This window comes from Micromys minutus, assembly GCF_963924665.1.
Source record: "Micromys minutus genome assembly, chromosome: 2".
Classification (NCBI taxonomy): Eukaryota; Metazoa; Chordata; class Mammalia; order Rodentia; family Muridae; genus Micromys; species Micromys minutus.
The window spans coordinates 80,436,260-80,453,096 of NC_137971.1; the positions used below are offsets into that span (position 1 = coordinate 80,436,260).

The 16,837-nt window shown below is 48.1% G+C and overlaps 1 protein-coding gene across 1 annotated transcript in view; it reads left to right on the plus strand.

Moving 5' to 3' along the window:
• The window catches only part of PLEKHA7 (pleckstrin homology domain containing A7), a gene marked incomplete at its 5' end in the record, with an annotated part of 160,520 nt that overhangs the window by 118,680 nt on the left and 25,003 nt on the right, over window positions 1–16,837 (plus strand). The window contains 4 exons of the mRNA XM_080913557.1: window positions 1,062–1,134; window positions 2,243–2,343; window positions 5,867–6,042; window positions 13,966–14,424. Coding sequence (XP_080769683.1) covers window positions 1,062–1,134; window positions 2,243–2,343; window positions 5,867–6,042; window positions 13,966–14,424 — 809 coding nt within the window. The remainder of the gene's footprint in view (window positions 1–1,061; window positions 1,135–2,242; window positions 2,344–5,866; window positions 6,043–13,965; window positions 14,425–16,837) is intronic.

Sequence of the window (16,837 nt, forward strand, 5' to 3'; positions counted from 1 at the left end):
CATTGGAAGGGGGAAGGACTATGAACCATCAGTTAATCTAAGTTTAACGTCCTGTTCCAAGAGTTCAGTAAGGTGTTCATTAGTTTATTGAGCAACGGAGGGCCAGGGATGTAGCTCAGTCACTAGAGAGCACAGACTGGATTACAGGACCACATAAACCAGGCATACTCTGGCACACCTGTAATCCCAGCACTCGCGAGGTGGAAGCAAAAGATTAGGAAGACAGTCAAGGCCATCCTGGGCTACATAGTGAATTGAAAGCCAGCTGGGCTTTATTGTCACCATCCACATTAGACCACCTCATTGAAGACAGACAGACAGACAGACAGATGAATAAGAGAAAAATAAAAGGGGGCATGGTAGCACACACCTTTAACCCTAGCACTAGGTAGGTAGAGGCAGGCAGATATCTGAATTTGAGGCCAATGTGGTCTACAGAGAGAATTCTAGGACAGCCAGGGTTACATAGAGAAACCCTGACTCAAAAACAACAGCAAAACAAAAATAAATAGATAAATAAATTAAATAAGAAGCTCTGAGAAGTTAGTTCATTGAGTGAGAACACCTACTGCTCTTACAGAGTTCTTAGCATCCACATCAGTGTCTCTCAATGACCTGTAGTTCTGTCTCCAGGGAATCTAACACTCTCTGACCCCTGTAGACAGGGGTCTCAAGCGCGCGTGCACACACACACACATACACACACACATTTTTAGATTCACTTTGAATGTCTGGGATCTTTCCTGCACGTGTAACTGTGTACCATGTGCATGCCTGGTACCTGTGAAGACCAGAAAAGAGTGTCAGAATCCCTAGGACTCCAATTACTGGTGGTTGTGAGTTTTCATGGGTGGGTTCTAGAAATTGAACGTCAGCCCTCTGGAAGAGCAATTAGAGTTCTCAACTGCTGAGCCATCTCCCTAGCCCCCAAAATAAATCTTAAAAATAAAAATGTGAAAGGGAGCGTGGCTCTGGGCAGGTCTTAGTTCCGGGATCAGCTTCGGATGAGTGGAGGGGTGCAGAGTTCTGGGCTGCCCTCACTGATTCTTCGTGCTTTGCAGGACAGCTCCGGGATGAGGCTGTGGAAAAGACGCTGGTTCGTGCTGGCTGATTACTGCTTGTTTTATTATAAAGGTGAGCTGTAGTCTCAGGTCACCAAGGGTTCCTTGTATGAGAGAGGATGTTTGGGGAATGCAGAAGGGAGCTTTCTCAAATCAAGTCATTAGAACAGGGGCCCGTGTTTCTTAGCCTGTTACCCTACAAGAGTGTTCACTGATGTGAATGGCTGGTGGCTTCAGCTTTACCAGTCCAGTCCACAGAAATTCAAATGATTGAATTCAAGTGAGTAGGATTTAGTTACTGTCTCAGGACCCAGAGTCACATTGGCTTTGGCCCCTCTTGGACGTAGGTTACCTTGGAGCCAGGGAGACCTGGGAAAAGAGTCACCTCTGGTGTCTCTTCTGTGCCACTGGACAGGACATTTGAGTTGAATTACCCATTTGAGCATTTATGGAGCACATAGGAAGTCAGGGACTGGGCAGTGTGGAATGTCCTATGGAAGAGGACAAGTGTACACTCTGCTGAGCGCTATTGAAGACACTGAAGTCTATAGGTTCTTCAAGGGAAATGACAAGAGATTGTCATCTGGGAATTCCGAGAAGGCTTAGGATTTGTGTTTGGCTTCTAAGGATGGGTAGTACTTTGTCAGTGTGGGAGGAAACAGACATTACAAGGAGAAAAGTTACTAGATGCAGAAGGCAGTGGAAGGACAGACATCTGTGTGGGCAGGGTGAGTCTCGAATGGGAATTGTGTAGGAGATGAGGCCCAAGAGGTGGTTAGGGACCAGATGCAAGGGTTGTCACAGAAGGGTGGGGGCACTGGGCTTAGGGTTGTGTCTGGTGGAGAGGAAGTGTATGAATGTCTGAGTTCAAGAGCAGCAGGGCCAACTCTGTTACTCTGCAGTAGGGGGTAGCTGAGGGGGAGGGAACTGTGAGGGAAGACACTCCACAGCACATGACATTACTGATACTGTCTGTTTACCCACATGGTTAGCTGGGAGTGCCCGAGTGCCCCTCTCTGCCCTTGGGGAAATCACCCTGTTGGCCTCACTTCTGTGGCCCCACCCCTTAGCGCAGAGATGCTGATTAGCATTTGATGCAAGGGAAGGTGATGGTGCAGTCCCGGTAGCCAGCCTGGATGGGATTCTCGGAATGTTGTTGTGATGTGCTTTTCCATCCAAAGACAGCCGAGAAGAAGCTGTTCTCGGGAGCATCCCTCTGCCCAGTTACGTCATCTCCCCAGTGGCCCCTGAGGATCGCATAAGCCGCAAGTATTCCTTTAAGGTATTGTTCTCTTGTCTCAAACAGTGTTCTCAGAAAAAAAAACACCCTCATGATGCAGCTGCTTTTGTGGACAGGAAAAGGAAGCTAGGAAGTGAGAAGGTCTCAGACAGGGGCTGGCAAGGTATAAATGACTTAAGCAAGAATAGAATCATGACTAGGCTGGGTGGGCCCACACCTTTAATCCTAGAATCCATGAGACAGAGGCAGGCAGATCTCTAAGTCAAGCAGTGCTGGTCTGGTCTAAATAGTAAGTCCTAGCCTAGCTAAGACGACATAGTGAGACACTATCTTAATAGGTAAATAAATAAGTAAAAATAGCGCATCGCTTAGCCACTCTTCTGTAGCTCACGAGCTACTCTGAAATAGTTATATTCAGTGGCTTCTAGAATTATCTTCAGTGGCTGAGTCTTTTTCAGGAAGTCTCCCCTTTGTGGGTATAGTAATTTTCTGTTGCTGTGGTAAACACCATGACCAAAAGCAATGTATGGAATAAAGGGTGTTTTTTGGGGAGGGTCATGTTCCAGAGGGAGGAACTCGCCGTGGCAGGGAGGAGAGACAGGCAGGGCAGCAGGAGCCGGAAGCTGAGAGTTCACATTTTAAACACACACCAGAGAGGGACAGAAGTGTGAGCTCTAGTCTCAGAGCCCACCCCAGTAGCATCCTTCCTTCATCAAAGGTGCAACGTCTTGAGTCTCATCCAACAGCACTGCTCTGGAGCTAAGTGTTCCTATGGGGGGTGTTTTTCCTTCAAACTGTCACACTGGGGTTGAGTATCATTGGGGAAGAATGACTGGGGACCAGGAGAGGCGGCCTTTGGAGTGGCATCATGGGTGTTTGTCATGGCTGTGTCGTTTATCTTCACGCTGTGGTGCGGGGTGTGAGAGAGATGCTGGAAAGTATCTTGTGGGATTTCTCTTGCTTTCTGTACTTCAGCTGGTGGTTTTTCCAAGATCCGACCTTGCTTGGCCCAGTTTGGCTCCCTCTTTAACTGAACACAGACCCCTAATGTGACCAGTAGGGCCCTGAAGACCCAGCCCTGGCAGCATCAGAGCCTCACCACATTCCACCCTCCCCTCTGCTGTTTCCTGCCCGCCATGCTAGCTTCATCTATGAGCATGTGCAATAAATGCTTGTGCTTCTCGGGGTCTGGGTGTCTTTTCCTTCTATCTAGGAGTTGCCTGTCACGAGAAAGGCAGCTCAAATGTCCATCTCGGATGAGTCTGGGTCACTTTTACAATCTCCCAAACTATTTTAGAGTGTGTGTGTGTGTCTGAATGTGTGTGTTCTGTAGTGTTGTGTGTGTGTGTGTGTGTGTAATATAGTATAGTGCTTTGTGTATATGTAATGTGATATGGTGTGTATATATAGTGTAATGTGTAGCATGTGTAGTGTAGTGCTTTGTATGTATGTAGTGTGGTATGTGTGTGTTTTGGCTGCAATAAGTATATAAGTAATATATGTTTGCATTTTGTGTGTGTGTGTGTGTAGTGACTGCAATAAGTATGTATGTATAATTCAGAACCATAGGTGCCTTTCTTTCTCAATGTGTTTCTTACTGAACCAGGGGCTCTCACTGAACCATTTTGGTTAGGGTACTGTTTAGTGAGCTCTGGGGATCCACTTGTCTCTCTGTCCCAATGCCTAATACTGGGGTGATAGCTATACACAGGCACAGCTGGCTTTCTGTGGGCTCTGGAGATTCAGGTCCTCATGCCTGCAGAGCAGGTGTTATTTCCCACGGAAATAACCTCTTGGCAGCAACTGTTGTATCGAGGTACCCATCCACGGGCATTTTCATTCATGGGCATTTTCTCAGAAGTGGTCGTGAGTGGTCTCAGCCTGTAAGAGGCTGTCCTCTGCTTTCTAGTGTGTTGTTTCTTCCCACGCGGTAGCACTCAGAACATGAATTATTATGCAGGGAGTACATTTGAGAATGTGCCAGTTGATGACCTTTGGATGCTCCTTTGCTGTCTTGAAATTTGATCTTGGGGCTTGAGTGGGGAGGAGCTGGGCTTCCTTCTGAGTCTCCTAGAAGCACAGCCACCTTCTAGGGCAGTGTGGTTCTGAGGTTGGTGCCTTTACTCTCATCCTAGTTTCCTTTGGGTGCAGTCATGTAAAGTCATGGAAATGTAAAGTCAGGATGCCCTATCCCAGGAGCACAGGGCAGAGAGGAAGGGACCGGCTCCCAGCTTCTCACTGGGCCACGGACACTTCCTCAGGTACAAAGCACTTTGGGTTTAGGTCACTGGGCCCTGTGACAGAGGAATGTGTGTCTTTCTTACCTTTCCAGTGAGAACACCTCACAGAGTGAAGCTGGAAACCTGGTCTGCAGCCTGCTGGTCACATGACTAGTGAACAAGGTTCTGTGTGCTCATGCATGACTCCTCTGGTGGCCGCACTTGCTGTGGCCCATGTGCCCTAGGCTGATTGCTGGACAAGGCAGCCTCTGAGGGTGCTTGTAGCTCAGGGACCTGCTCTTTCAAAAGACTGCATGCTAACTCAAAAGACTCAGACATATTAACGGGAGCGATAGGCCTGTAGTTAGCATGCATTGTGGACTTGGATGTCCAGTGTGGCGAGGAGTAGATGCCGAAGGCTCGTCTGAGAGGTTTGGTCGTCCATACTGACAGCAGGCCGCTCTCTAGTTTATAACTGTTTTCTCTGGCTGGTCAGTGGTATGTCCTGCCCCTTGTTCTAGGTCCACATTATCCATTTAAGTCTCAGTTTTCCACGGGATCCTGAGCTTTACACCAGAGAACCTTGGGTTGGGAGTCAGACCAGGGCTCCAACTCACCACTCAGGTTCTTTTACTCAACAAATAGTGAGCACACGTCTATGCCGGGTACTTCCTGGGTATGTAGTGGGGAGCAACGTCGGAAAGGCTCCTTTCTCATGAGGTTTGTAAAATGAGCGGTGTCCGGGGATGGCAGTCCCCCTCAGAACCTGTTCCCAGATGCAGTATGGGACAGAGTTAGTTACCCATTTGCCTCATCTGCAAACCACGTCTGTGCCTACCTCTCCAGGCTGCTGGGATTATAAAGAGACTAAAACTGTGGCCACATCTAGGGCCCACAGGGTGGGTGCACTGACAGTCTTCCCCTTTCTGCACCATCTTCCTGTGCAGATTGGGTGAGGTTTTCACTGAAAGGTTAAGAGGCAGACCCCTTGCCTCCTTGGGCAGAGGATCCTGGTGGGAATCATCCAAGGTGCTAATCAGCGGTCACCCCTGTGCCTTTTTCTAGGCTTCCCAGAATTCCCAGTCAGATGTTGGTCAGCTCTGCCCAGTTCCACAGTGTTTGTTCCTTTAGGCACAGCAGACGTTTCCGGCCAGCTGAAGCACAGCAAGCTGAGCCCTATCGGTCTCTCGGTAGCAAGAAAGTAGCATCTAGGTTGTGACATTTGTCGGATGTGGAGACAAACCGGCCAACACTGGGGCTTCATTTAGAAGCAGGAAGGCAGCCAGCGTGCCCCTTCTTGTTTCCATAGAGAATGTGTGCTAACCTGTCTGCCCTTATGCTTACAGGCTGTGCACACAGGGATGAGGGCACTTATCTACAGCACCACCACAGTAGGCTCGCAGGCGGAGCACTCGGGCATGAGGACCTACTACTTCAGTGCTGACACCCTGGAGGACATGAACGCCTGGGTCAGGGCCATGAACCAGGCTGCGCAGGTGCTGTCTCGATCATCGCTGAAGAGGTCAGTCCTGATCTCTAGGGTGGGAGCCAGAGAAATCCCCTAGGGCTGTGCTCAGGATGACCAGCTCTCTCAAGTCCGTTCAGGAACAAGTGCCTTTAGGAGGAGAATGGAATGTGCAAATGCTAGCACATGTCTCTCACCAGGCTGCAAGCTCTTCTAGACAGCATATAATGGCCACAGCTGCCATGGAACCTGACTCTGTGTGTGTGTGTGTGTGTGTGTGTGTGTGTGTGTGTTTCAGCTTTTATTTGTGATAGAAGGGACAGAGATATTCCAAATCACATTTCCAAGTTAACCTCTGTTAAGTTAATTGATAGCCTTTAAGAATAACTTTCTATTTATGGAATAGATGTATATAGGTATATGTAAGTTTCTTTCTTACCTTTAAAATTTTACATATTGCTCGCACGTGTGCGTGTGCGTGTGCGTGTGTGTGTGTGTGTGTGTGTACTTATGCCATGGCGCCACTGTGGAGATCAGAGGACAACTTTTAGAAGTTGTTCTCTTTGCTTGAAGTGGGTCCTAGGAATTGAACTCAGGTTGTCCAGAGTGGTAGCAAATTGGACTGTCTCACTGGCCTTTTTGCCATTTTAAAGCATAAACGAGATCTACATTATTTCATACCAATAGACATGAATTGCTATATCAGCCTCTATTCTGCTGCTATAACAAAACACCGAAGCCTGAATAATATATAAAGAAAAAGGGTTTACTCACCTCACGATTTGGGAGGCAGAAGTTTAAATAGCATGGTTTGGAATCTACCATGAGTGCATGCATGCGTGTACACACACACACACACACACACACACACACACACACACACAATTGGACTATATCAAAGGCAAGTGACACCATCATTATGGGAACTCCTGCAAGAGGGAGACCAGTATCAGTTACTTTTAGTGCAGCATCTGCAATGACCTAATTGCCTTGACCTGGCACTAAACCCCATCTCTTACTCCCATCACACTTGAACCAGATATCTAACCCGTGAATGTTTGGAATGAAAACCTCATCTAAACCGTGGTGACCATTTAGTTGGCCACTGGTGTGGTATATACTGGGTGGTGTCTACCATGTGGCCATGCTGGGTATCCAGACAGGTGCAAAGCCTTTGCCAGCCCAAGCATGTTTGCCATAAAGAGTCCTGTTTCAAACCCCTCCCCTCCACCCAGGTCTTCACACGAGTTCTTCAGATAGACCCCGTTTTATTTTATGTAACTCCACCAAATTGTCCCTTAAGCAACATGGTGTGTTCCACTTGAGAATGTTGGTTCACTGGTAGTTGATTCTATCGGTCTTTGGTGTTTTCTGATCTGCTGTGTAAACAGTTAGTTTTTTGTTTTCTTTTAAACATAGCATCTTACTTTGTAACCAGGCTGCTTTGAACTCACAGTAGTCCTCCTGCCTCAGCCTTTCAAGTCCAGAGATCACAGGCATAAGCTGCTGGACTCAGCAGTATCACTTTTCCCCAGTGGTGAGTAAAGACCAGCAGAGAATGTTAGAGGCAGGAAAGTGTTTTTAACTGCAAGTGCTTTGTGCCCAGAATGTGTGAGGCTGACTTATCTAGCCAAGACTTGGACCACTCTCATCCTACCTGAAGAATCACAGTTCACTGTCAGTTTTAGAAGGGATCCTTGCCTTTTAAGGTCTTAAACTTTTTTTTTTTTTTAAATTATACCTATTTTGCTCCTAACAAACTTTTAAAATCCCATCATATTTGTTCAAGGTTCCTTCTCTTTCCAAAACTGGAGGAACTCTTCTCCTCTAATTGAGAATAAAGACGTGACACCATTTCCCCTTAACAACCTGGGATTTGGTCACCCAAATGGATATAGCTCTAATAATTGTTAAGATGTTCAGACATTTGGTTAGTTACAGTGTTTTGTCTGTCAGGAAAGAATCTTGCCTCTCCTCCACTGTGGCGTTTCACTAGCACCCTCTCCTTGCTAGTGGTGCTCCCCACCCCCGCTCCACAACCCTGTGCCTCTGCAGCCATGCCCTACCCCCCTCCAGCCCTCTCCTGTCACCCCACACTCCTGCAGCCATCTCTCCCCCACCCCCACCTCTGCAGCAGTCTTTAGTCTCACCCAGATCTGTCACATACTTCCTTTAGGAATGGTGGCATCTATCAGTACTGTTGACTGTAGGTGACTGAGAGGTGGGGATTTATTGTTTCATGTCCCTGAGGAGCTGGTTTGGGGCTCAGACACTGTCATCTTCTCAGGCTGCATTCGGTCTTGGACTCTGTGGGGAGGCCTCAGAAACATCTGGATCTGAGGTTGAGGGGCCTGTAACAGTCTAGTTATTCTCTCTGAAGCCCAGCCTCAGAGCCAGGAGGCAAGAAGCACCGGATACATCCTGATTAGACAGGCTGACCTCAATTACACCGAGGCTCTCAGCCATCCACAGTGGCCAGGGAAGGGCCATAAAGACGGAAAGCAGCAGTGAGGGGTTGTTTCCGCGGGAAGGGTGAGGGCTTCAGGCTGAGGTCCCGGGAATGGCTTCTTGGGATAAGGGACTGAACACCGGTAGCCATCACCAGGGTGGCTGATGTACCTCACCTTCCTGCAGCACTATCTGTTCGGCCTTTATCTTGTGTGTATGAAGTTCTGCCTGTATGTGTGCACTCTGTGTGTGCCTGGTGCCCACTGGAGGTCAGAAGAGTGTTAGGTGCCCTGGAACTGGAATTTCAGATGGTTGTGAGCTGCCATGTCGGTGCTCAAGGCATCAAGCCCAGGTCCTCTGGAAGAGAGCAGCCTTAACCTCTGAGCCACCCCTCCAGACCACTGTACCCAACCCCCTCTCCATTCCTATTGTCTTGACACCTCCTCCCCTGAGCTTTCAGACTCCAGCTCCCCTGCTGTCACTGTGTGGGAACAACTTACACTCTCACAAGTCAGTTTCTCACGGTTCACAAGACCCTTCCAGTGATTAATCACGGCTACTTAGTGAGGAGCTGAGATGTAGTTGTTACTCCCTGTCAGATGTGTTGGTTTCTGTAGCTCTTGGCATGGTGACATCATTGCCACCCCCCACTCCCACCCCACCCCCATGCCCCCTTCCAGCTTCAACTGTGAGTCTTTGAGCAAACTTCACACTCTGTTGCCAGTGTGTCTCCTAGCAGGGCGTGTAGCTCAGCCCCAGCTCCCCGAAGCCCCCCTCTTCCTCTAGCCCCCTCCCAGGGAATTCCTTTCTGCACCTCTGATTTTCACCACCTGTTCCCTATACAAGGTGATGGGATGGAAGGGGGATGGACGTCCAGTCTTTCTCCATCCCTGTTTTCTCAGCATCATGTCTGCACTGTGTTTGATTCCCTGGGCTCTTCTCGACACCATCTTCCCAGCTTGTCTAAGGATGCTCTGTTTTTCCCAGTAAGCCATAACACCCCCCCACCCCAGCAAGGAGGCTCATTTGCATTTACAGCTCACAAACGGACAGGTGAGGGCGTACCAGAAGACACCTCAGGTCTTCCCAGTCTCCAGCCTTGCTTCCAGTTCTTGCTTCCAGTCTGTCTTGGGGCTGACATAACTTACATCCTAGTCACCTAAGGAGAAAAATCCAGTTTCCTTCACAGGGCTTTTGAAACTGGCATGTATGTCTAGTCTCTACAGACTTAACTCTTGCCTTCCCTGTTGCCTGTGCCCTACCTGCCTGGACCTCTCTGCACTTGAACCATCCATCCATCTTTTATTCTGCAAATACTCATGATGGGCATATTGTAGATGAAACACGGTCACGTTCGGTGAACCGTAGCAGTAAGAGGTGGCATACGATCTGTCATACATTTGGGGAGGGGAGAGACACACATGAGTCTGAGGGAAGACATTTACCATGATCTAAGCATGGGGGCTGTAAGATGGGGTGATGGAAAACAGTGGCAGGAAAGTCTGAGTGACCAGGAAAGGCCTCCAGTAATTGATTGGCTGTGGAGGTGAGGAGGCGTTTGTACAGGAAAGTCAGGTGCACGTACCCAGCATATATGGGTCTGATGGGTGACTTGGTGAATAAAAGAGTTGCTGAGGAAACCTCACCTGAGTTTGACCCCCAAAACCTACATTAGTGGGGGTTGGGGTCCTCTGGATGCTGTGACATGCATCCACACTTCACCGTCACCTCCTTGAAAATAGCCTGTTTAGTGCCTGGCACAGAGTAAGTGCTCACTTAAATGTGAGGCTGTCTGGTTGGGTAGCCAAGTAGATGGCTTGCTAAACAGAACGGCTGTGAATTGGTCTAGGGCTGCCAAGATGGTTCAGCGGGCTGAGGCACTACCTCCAAGCCTACCAATCTGAGTTCCAGTCCCTAGAATCCCCGTGGCTGAAGGAAAGAACCATCTCCAACAAATTCTCCTTTGTCCCCTCACCTGCACAGCGGTACATTGCTTCCTCAACACACTCTCCAAAATTTAAAAAAAAAAAAAAAAGTTGTAATGACAGAGCAAAGTGAACTCTGCTCTGGGGTTGTGTATAAGGAACCAGCCCTCTCAGAAATGGCCCCACATTCAAACCCTCTGCACTTTTGGGGGGTGGGGTGATATATGGTTGGACAAGCCTCGGCAGAAGTACTTGATAAACACATTTCCAGCCCTTTGTCTGCAGACTTTAGAGTTGGAGCTAATGGGGTTGGAGTCCTGTGTGTGTTACCTAGTAGGACCTAAGACAAGTGGTTCGTCTCGCTGGGCTTCACTTTCACTACCTGACACTGGCTCCAGCCTGTGAGTTTGTGTGGCTAACAGAAGAGGCAGTAGTATCATGCTTCGCTTAGAGTTCGGTCTCATAAGTGGTGAGCACACGGTCAGCACCTCAGTTGTCACTGTCCCTCCCTTCCATTAGAGACAGGGTGTTGTCAGTAACCCCATATGTGAATGCCTATCTAGCATGGCGGACCTGACCTGGCAGTGTTGCCATAGAGATGAGAGATGGACCTTGCCAAGTTCCTGGCACACAGTAGGACCTTGCCTATGCGGCAGTGGTAGCACCAACCTTAAGAACATATATGACCGAGACCTGGCCGAGACCCTGTGGGGTTTCCATCCGTATAACTTCAAAGGGAGTTTGTCATTTGCCACCCCAATGCAAGAGGCAGCTGCATTGTTGGGTGTATTTTGTGGCTCACTGGGGAGAGCAGCTGAAGGTAGAGTGACCTTAACACAGGCAGATCCTCTGTTGCTAATTCTGGTAAAGCGGAGTCAGTTGAAGGGCTGTGGGGTGAGAGATTTTCCCCTGGGATGAGGGGCAGGGGCTTCCCTATTTAACTCAGCTCTGGAAGGAAGTGACTCCTGTCCCCACAGCTCTAACAGCTCCTTTCTCAACGCTGAGCACTAGCCCAAGTGAAGGAAACTCTCTGCCTGCCATCCTCAGCTCTTCAGCCTTTCATACACAGTTATAGATGGTGCCCAGGGTGGGCCCTCGCTATGAGCGTACCTACTTCTGAGACTGGGGATCTGGGAAGGGTTTATGCCGTCTTAGCTCTAGACACCTATGCTCCGTGGCCAGCCCTCTGAATGACAGTCATCCAATGAAGGCATGCTTTACCCACAGTGCTAAAATGATCCGTGAAGATTTCTTTTGTGACAGGTCTTCTGATTTGAGAAGTCATATGGTAAATAGCTGGGTATATAGGGAGACAGGAGGAAATGGTTTTGTTTATTTGTCTGTTTTTTTTTTTTTAATCTTGTTTTAAGACCCCTAATTTAGTAAATTGTTAAGTGTTGAAGTCAAGTAGGACTTTGGAGCAGGAAACACTCCTTTCCTACCTGCAACCACAGACTGAACATTTTTATGCATAAAGGTGTCCCTCTAAGTCCTGGAAGCCACATGGATAAGGAACTTTGTAACCTTGAAGTCTTAGGGTAAGAAGAGAGGCAGGTATCAGGCAGATGCTCTTAGCCACTCCCTAGATGTGTCCTCTGCAGGATATTCTGGTATTAATCCAAACAGAAGAAGTAATCCTCTCCCATCAAATTGATTTCCAGGAAGTATTTGCACATGTGGGAGGAAATGTCTTTCTTCATAAACACACAATACAACCCAGAACTATTCTTATAAAATTGGCTCTAAAATAAGAGGAGACCAGCAAACTCTATGATTTTAGGGTTAACAGCCTGTCCTTCAGTTCTAATGCATACATGACAGTGGCATGTTTGTCTGACTGCCTTTCTTTATAGTGTGCATAATAAAAAGACACATCTTTTTGAAGACTGGAGATAAACCTCAGGTTGTAGAATGCTTGCTTGTCTAATAGGCATAAACCATGGGTTCAAGCACTACCTTAGCATAAACCAGATCTGTTTTCCAGAACCTGGGAGGTAGAGGCAGGCCTTCCTTCCTTCCTTGGGGACATAAAAGTTCGAGGATAGCCCGGGACTTATGAGACTCCTGACCCCCACCCACTGAAAAAAAAGGAGAGAGAGAGAAAGATCAAGAGATCAAGCCAATCCTCAGTTACGTAGCAAGTTCGAGTTCAGCCTGAACTCAGTGAGACCCTGTTTTAAAACAACAAAAAAGGAGGCCTAGGGCTGGCAAGATGGTTCAGCAGGTGAAAGCACTCACCAAGGCAGAAAAGCTGAATTCTATCCCCAGGAGCTACGTGGTGAAAGGCTCTTGTTTCTTACTGCAAGTTGTGGTCTCACCTCCAACATGCACCATGATATATTCATATACTCAAACACACACAAAATAAGTAGGTTAAAAAATAAAAATTTAGAGAAGCCGGTGGCATATACCTTTAATCCCAGCACTTGAGAGGTATAGGCAGGTGGATTTCTCAGTTCGAGTCCAGTCTGGCCTACAGAGTGAGTTCCAGGACAGCCAAGGGCTATGGAAAGAAGAAAGAAAGAAGGAAAGAAAGGGAGGAAGGAAGGAAGGAAGGAAGGAAGGAAGGAAGAAAGAAAGAAAGAAAGAAAGAAAGAAAGAAAGAAAGAAAGAAAGAGAAGGGAGGGAGGGAGGGTGGGTGGGTGGGTAGATAGATAGATAGATACATAGATAGATAGATACATAGATAGAGAAATACAGAGAAACATTATTTCTGCATAACTTGGGGTTTCTGTGGAGAAGACATTCAAACATTGCCAGTGACAAGTGTGACTGACTTGCTTGGAACTGAATGGCTGCAGTTAGAACCACACACAGCAAGAAGAAGTCACTGTGTAGGGAATTACATTTTTCTTGTTCCCTAGACTAGCCTGAATCTGTTCACCCAGGAGAGCTGAGGTTCTGGGTGGTCATGGGGCTCTGGTCACCACCGTATAAGTACAGGAGTGTTCTGTATGCTCCCAGATCAAAGTGCACACAGTCCTGGCTAAGCCATCATAGAAGCTATATGTCAGAAGGGCGGGACCTTTTCACCTCGAAGCACAGCTAGACTGACACCCCATCTGAGTTCCTGCTCATTTTCCCATCTGTGTTGGAGTGCCTTCTTCTAACCCCAGTGAGCCACTGTCTGTCTTGAGTGATGGGGCTACCTACAGAACTAGGTTAGAACCTGTCCCTAGGAGGCTTTCAGTGTGGCAGGCCTTGGCAGAAGAACCCTGTCCAATGTCACAGAGCCCCTCTTCTGTCCTCAGATCACGACTTCAGTTGTAACCAGTACCTCTCCTCAAACTGGCCAGGCTCGTAGGTGGGGGTGGGGAGCCATGAGCGGCAAGACAGTAGGTGGCAGTGGCTAAAGTATATGCCTCTGGATCGGACCGGCCATTTCAGTGTGGTGAAGGTGTCAGGGAGCGGTCTGTTTACACTGAGGAGTGTGTCAGGGGTGACTTTCTGGAAGAAGCATCATTTAAGCCAGGTTCCCACAGCAGTAGAAAGCACTGAGCTTGGGTTGGGGTTGTGGGGCTTGGGGAGGGTTTTCCAGAGATAAGTATATAATGTTACCAGGAAGTTTTGTCTGTGCTGTGGGCTGAATGTGCTGCTACCATTACAGGGACAAGGTGGAGCGGCAGGCCATGCCACAAGCCAACCACACTGACACCTGTCAAGAATGTGGCCACATGGGGCCTGGACACTCAAGAGACTGTCCTCATCGAAGCTATGAAGATTCCTTTGGCTTCAGCAGGAGGGAGCAGGAAGAGGAACGCATCCTTTCTCAAAGGGACCCACTGGAGGGCAGGAGGGACAGGAGCAAGGCCAGGTCCCCATACTTGCCAGCTGAGGAGGACGCCTTGTTTGTGGATCTACCTGGTGGGCCCCGAGGCCAGCAAGCACAGCCACAGCGAGCTGAGAAGAACGGGGTGCCACCTTATGGCCCGGGAGAACAGAATGGGACCAGTGGTTACCAGCGGACTGCTCCTCCCAGGGCCAACCTAGAGAAACACAGCCAGAGGAAGACCAGCCTGGCCCAGGCAGAGCACTGGGCAAAGGTTCAGAAGGGGGATAGTAGGAGGTCAGTCTGGTGTTGAACATGATTATGAGGGTGGGGTGCTGTCTTTTCTCCAGTACTTGCTCAGCTAATTCTACCTCTATGTGAATAATCTTAACAGCTCTCCAAGGAAAGATGATAGCTCTAATTTACAGGTCAAAGAAATGGGCTTGGAAAAGGAAATCAGCCTGCCTAGGACACACAGATTAGCGGCTAGGCCAGAGTTTAAAGTGTGGTTGGTGGGCCTCTGCTCATCAAGAGGACACAGAGATGGCCAACACAGCCCCTGGGGTTGCACCACGTCTAAAAAGGACTATGTCCTGTGTTCCCAGGTGTTTGTCTTTAAGATTTATGTAGCTGGGTCTCATGGCACGTGTCTGTAATCACCAGAGGGTGGCTATAGGTTCCAGCTCAGCCTTTTCTACACACACACACACACACACACACACACTATATGGTAATCGACCCCAATGGATCTGGCTGCTTAGTGAAGGAACTTTCTCCATTTTCCATTTGAAAACACAAAGAAGCCTGCTGTCTCTCCTTCGTGTGTTGTAAGACTGAGCTGACTTCATTGTCACTGGACAGAGCACACAGAAGTATTGGAAGGAGGTCCACATGGGGAACTATTTCTAACTTACCCCCCACATTTTGAGATATATGTATACTGCATCTCCCTATCACTTAACTCTGTTGGGACGGGGTTAGCAAGAGTCTCACATACCCTTTGAGTCGTAGCATAGTTTTGAAATTCTAGCCTTCCATTTCCACCCGCACCCAGTGTTTAAAGTAAAGTGTGCTTGTAAAAGGAAAAAGGTGGGGCGCGTCCAGGGATTAAAAGCACATTGGAGGGAACACAATAGGAAATGAAAGGCCTGCGGAAGCAAGAATGGGAGATTTCTGCAGCGAACAGCAGTGGTCACAGAAGCCGACCTTATATTTGTCTTATTTAGACTGTCTCTGCAGCCCCTTTCTCAGGTTATCCTGTTTAACTGCCACCTGCTCCTGGGACCTATCATGTTTCTCCCTCCATCAGCCAGTTGATTATCAGTGGCCACCATCAGCCACTGATTATCAGTGCCTGAGGTCTCCCCAAATGGCAGACAGGAACTGAGGACAGGCTCAGGATTTGGGGCACTGCCTAGTAGTGGGAGAGGTGAGCTGTGACCATCTAAACATGGTAGGCAGGTACTCTGCGTAGGCCGTAGAGACTGACCGAAAGAGCAGCTCCACACCTACTGTCTGCTCTGGCCACCACCTCTGAGGATTTGGGCACTGCCACCACCTCAGACACAGGGGTTTGAGAAAAATGAATGAAAAATCTCTGCCACCTAGTGGCAAGCACACGCATTTGCATGCTAGTCTGGTTTGGGTTGAAGAGATTTTAAGATTACCTCAGCTAAATGAAAAGAAACTGAAAGGGAAGCTGCCATATTTGATGGCATCTATTTCTGTCGCTCGCAGAGGTTGGTCAGAGGTTCTCATCCTCCGTGTTTTACAGAAAGGCAAGTGAGGGTGGAACAGAAGAGACAGACCTGAGGTCAGGCAGATGTAACAGGATTGGAATGGCACTCTTCAACTTCTGGGGCTGTTTAAGCAGGGTGAATGCTCTCTGCCCAGAGCTTATTACGCATAGTCTACTGGGGCTGACAAATTTACATTCTGGAACTATATTTCATATAGGGTCTTGATTCCAGACTAGCTTCTAGTCTGTTTATGCCTCGCTGGGAGTTGAACCCAGGACTTTGTGGCTACTAGACAAAGACTCTTAAAACCTCTTAAAACTGCGCTATATCTCTATCTTGATTTTAAAAGATTTATTTTATCTTATGTGTTTTGTATGCATGTATGTGTACCATTTTTGTTCTTACTGTCTGCAGAGGTCAGAAGACCCTGGACTTGGAGTTATAGACAGTTGTAAGCCACTATGTAGGTTCTAGGAGTTGAATCCAGGTCCTTTTTTTTTAAGAATTATTCATTTATTTTATGTATGAGTACACTGTCTCTGTCTTCAGACACACCAGAAGAGGGCATCAGATCTCATTACAGGTGGTTGTGAGCCACCATGTGGTTGCTGGGAATTGAACTCAGGACCTCTGGAAGAGCAACCAGTGCTCTTAACTGCTGAGCCAGCCCTTGAACTCACGTCCTTTGCAAGAGCATCCAATGCTAAGGCATCTCTCCAGCTTTTACTTTTAACCAAAAGTAATGCTTATGGGATGAGAGAGACGGCACTTGGCAGGAGTGTTTCTTGTGCAGTTTCACCCAGTGTTAGGGGACAGACAGATGGATCTGGGAGCTCATTGGCCAGCTAGCTTAATCAGAACAAGAAGTTCCAGGCTAGTGAGAGACACTCTCTCAAGGGAACAGGCAGAGAGTGTTAGAGCAGGATACCGGATGTCCTACAGACACAAATATACATGGGCATGCACACACA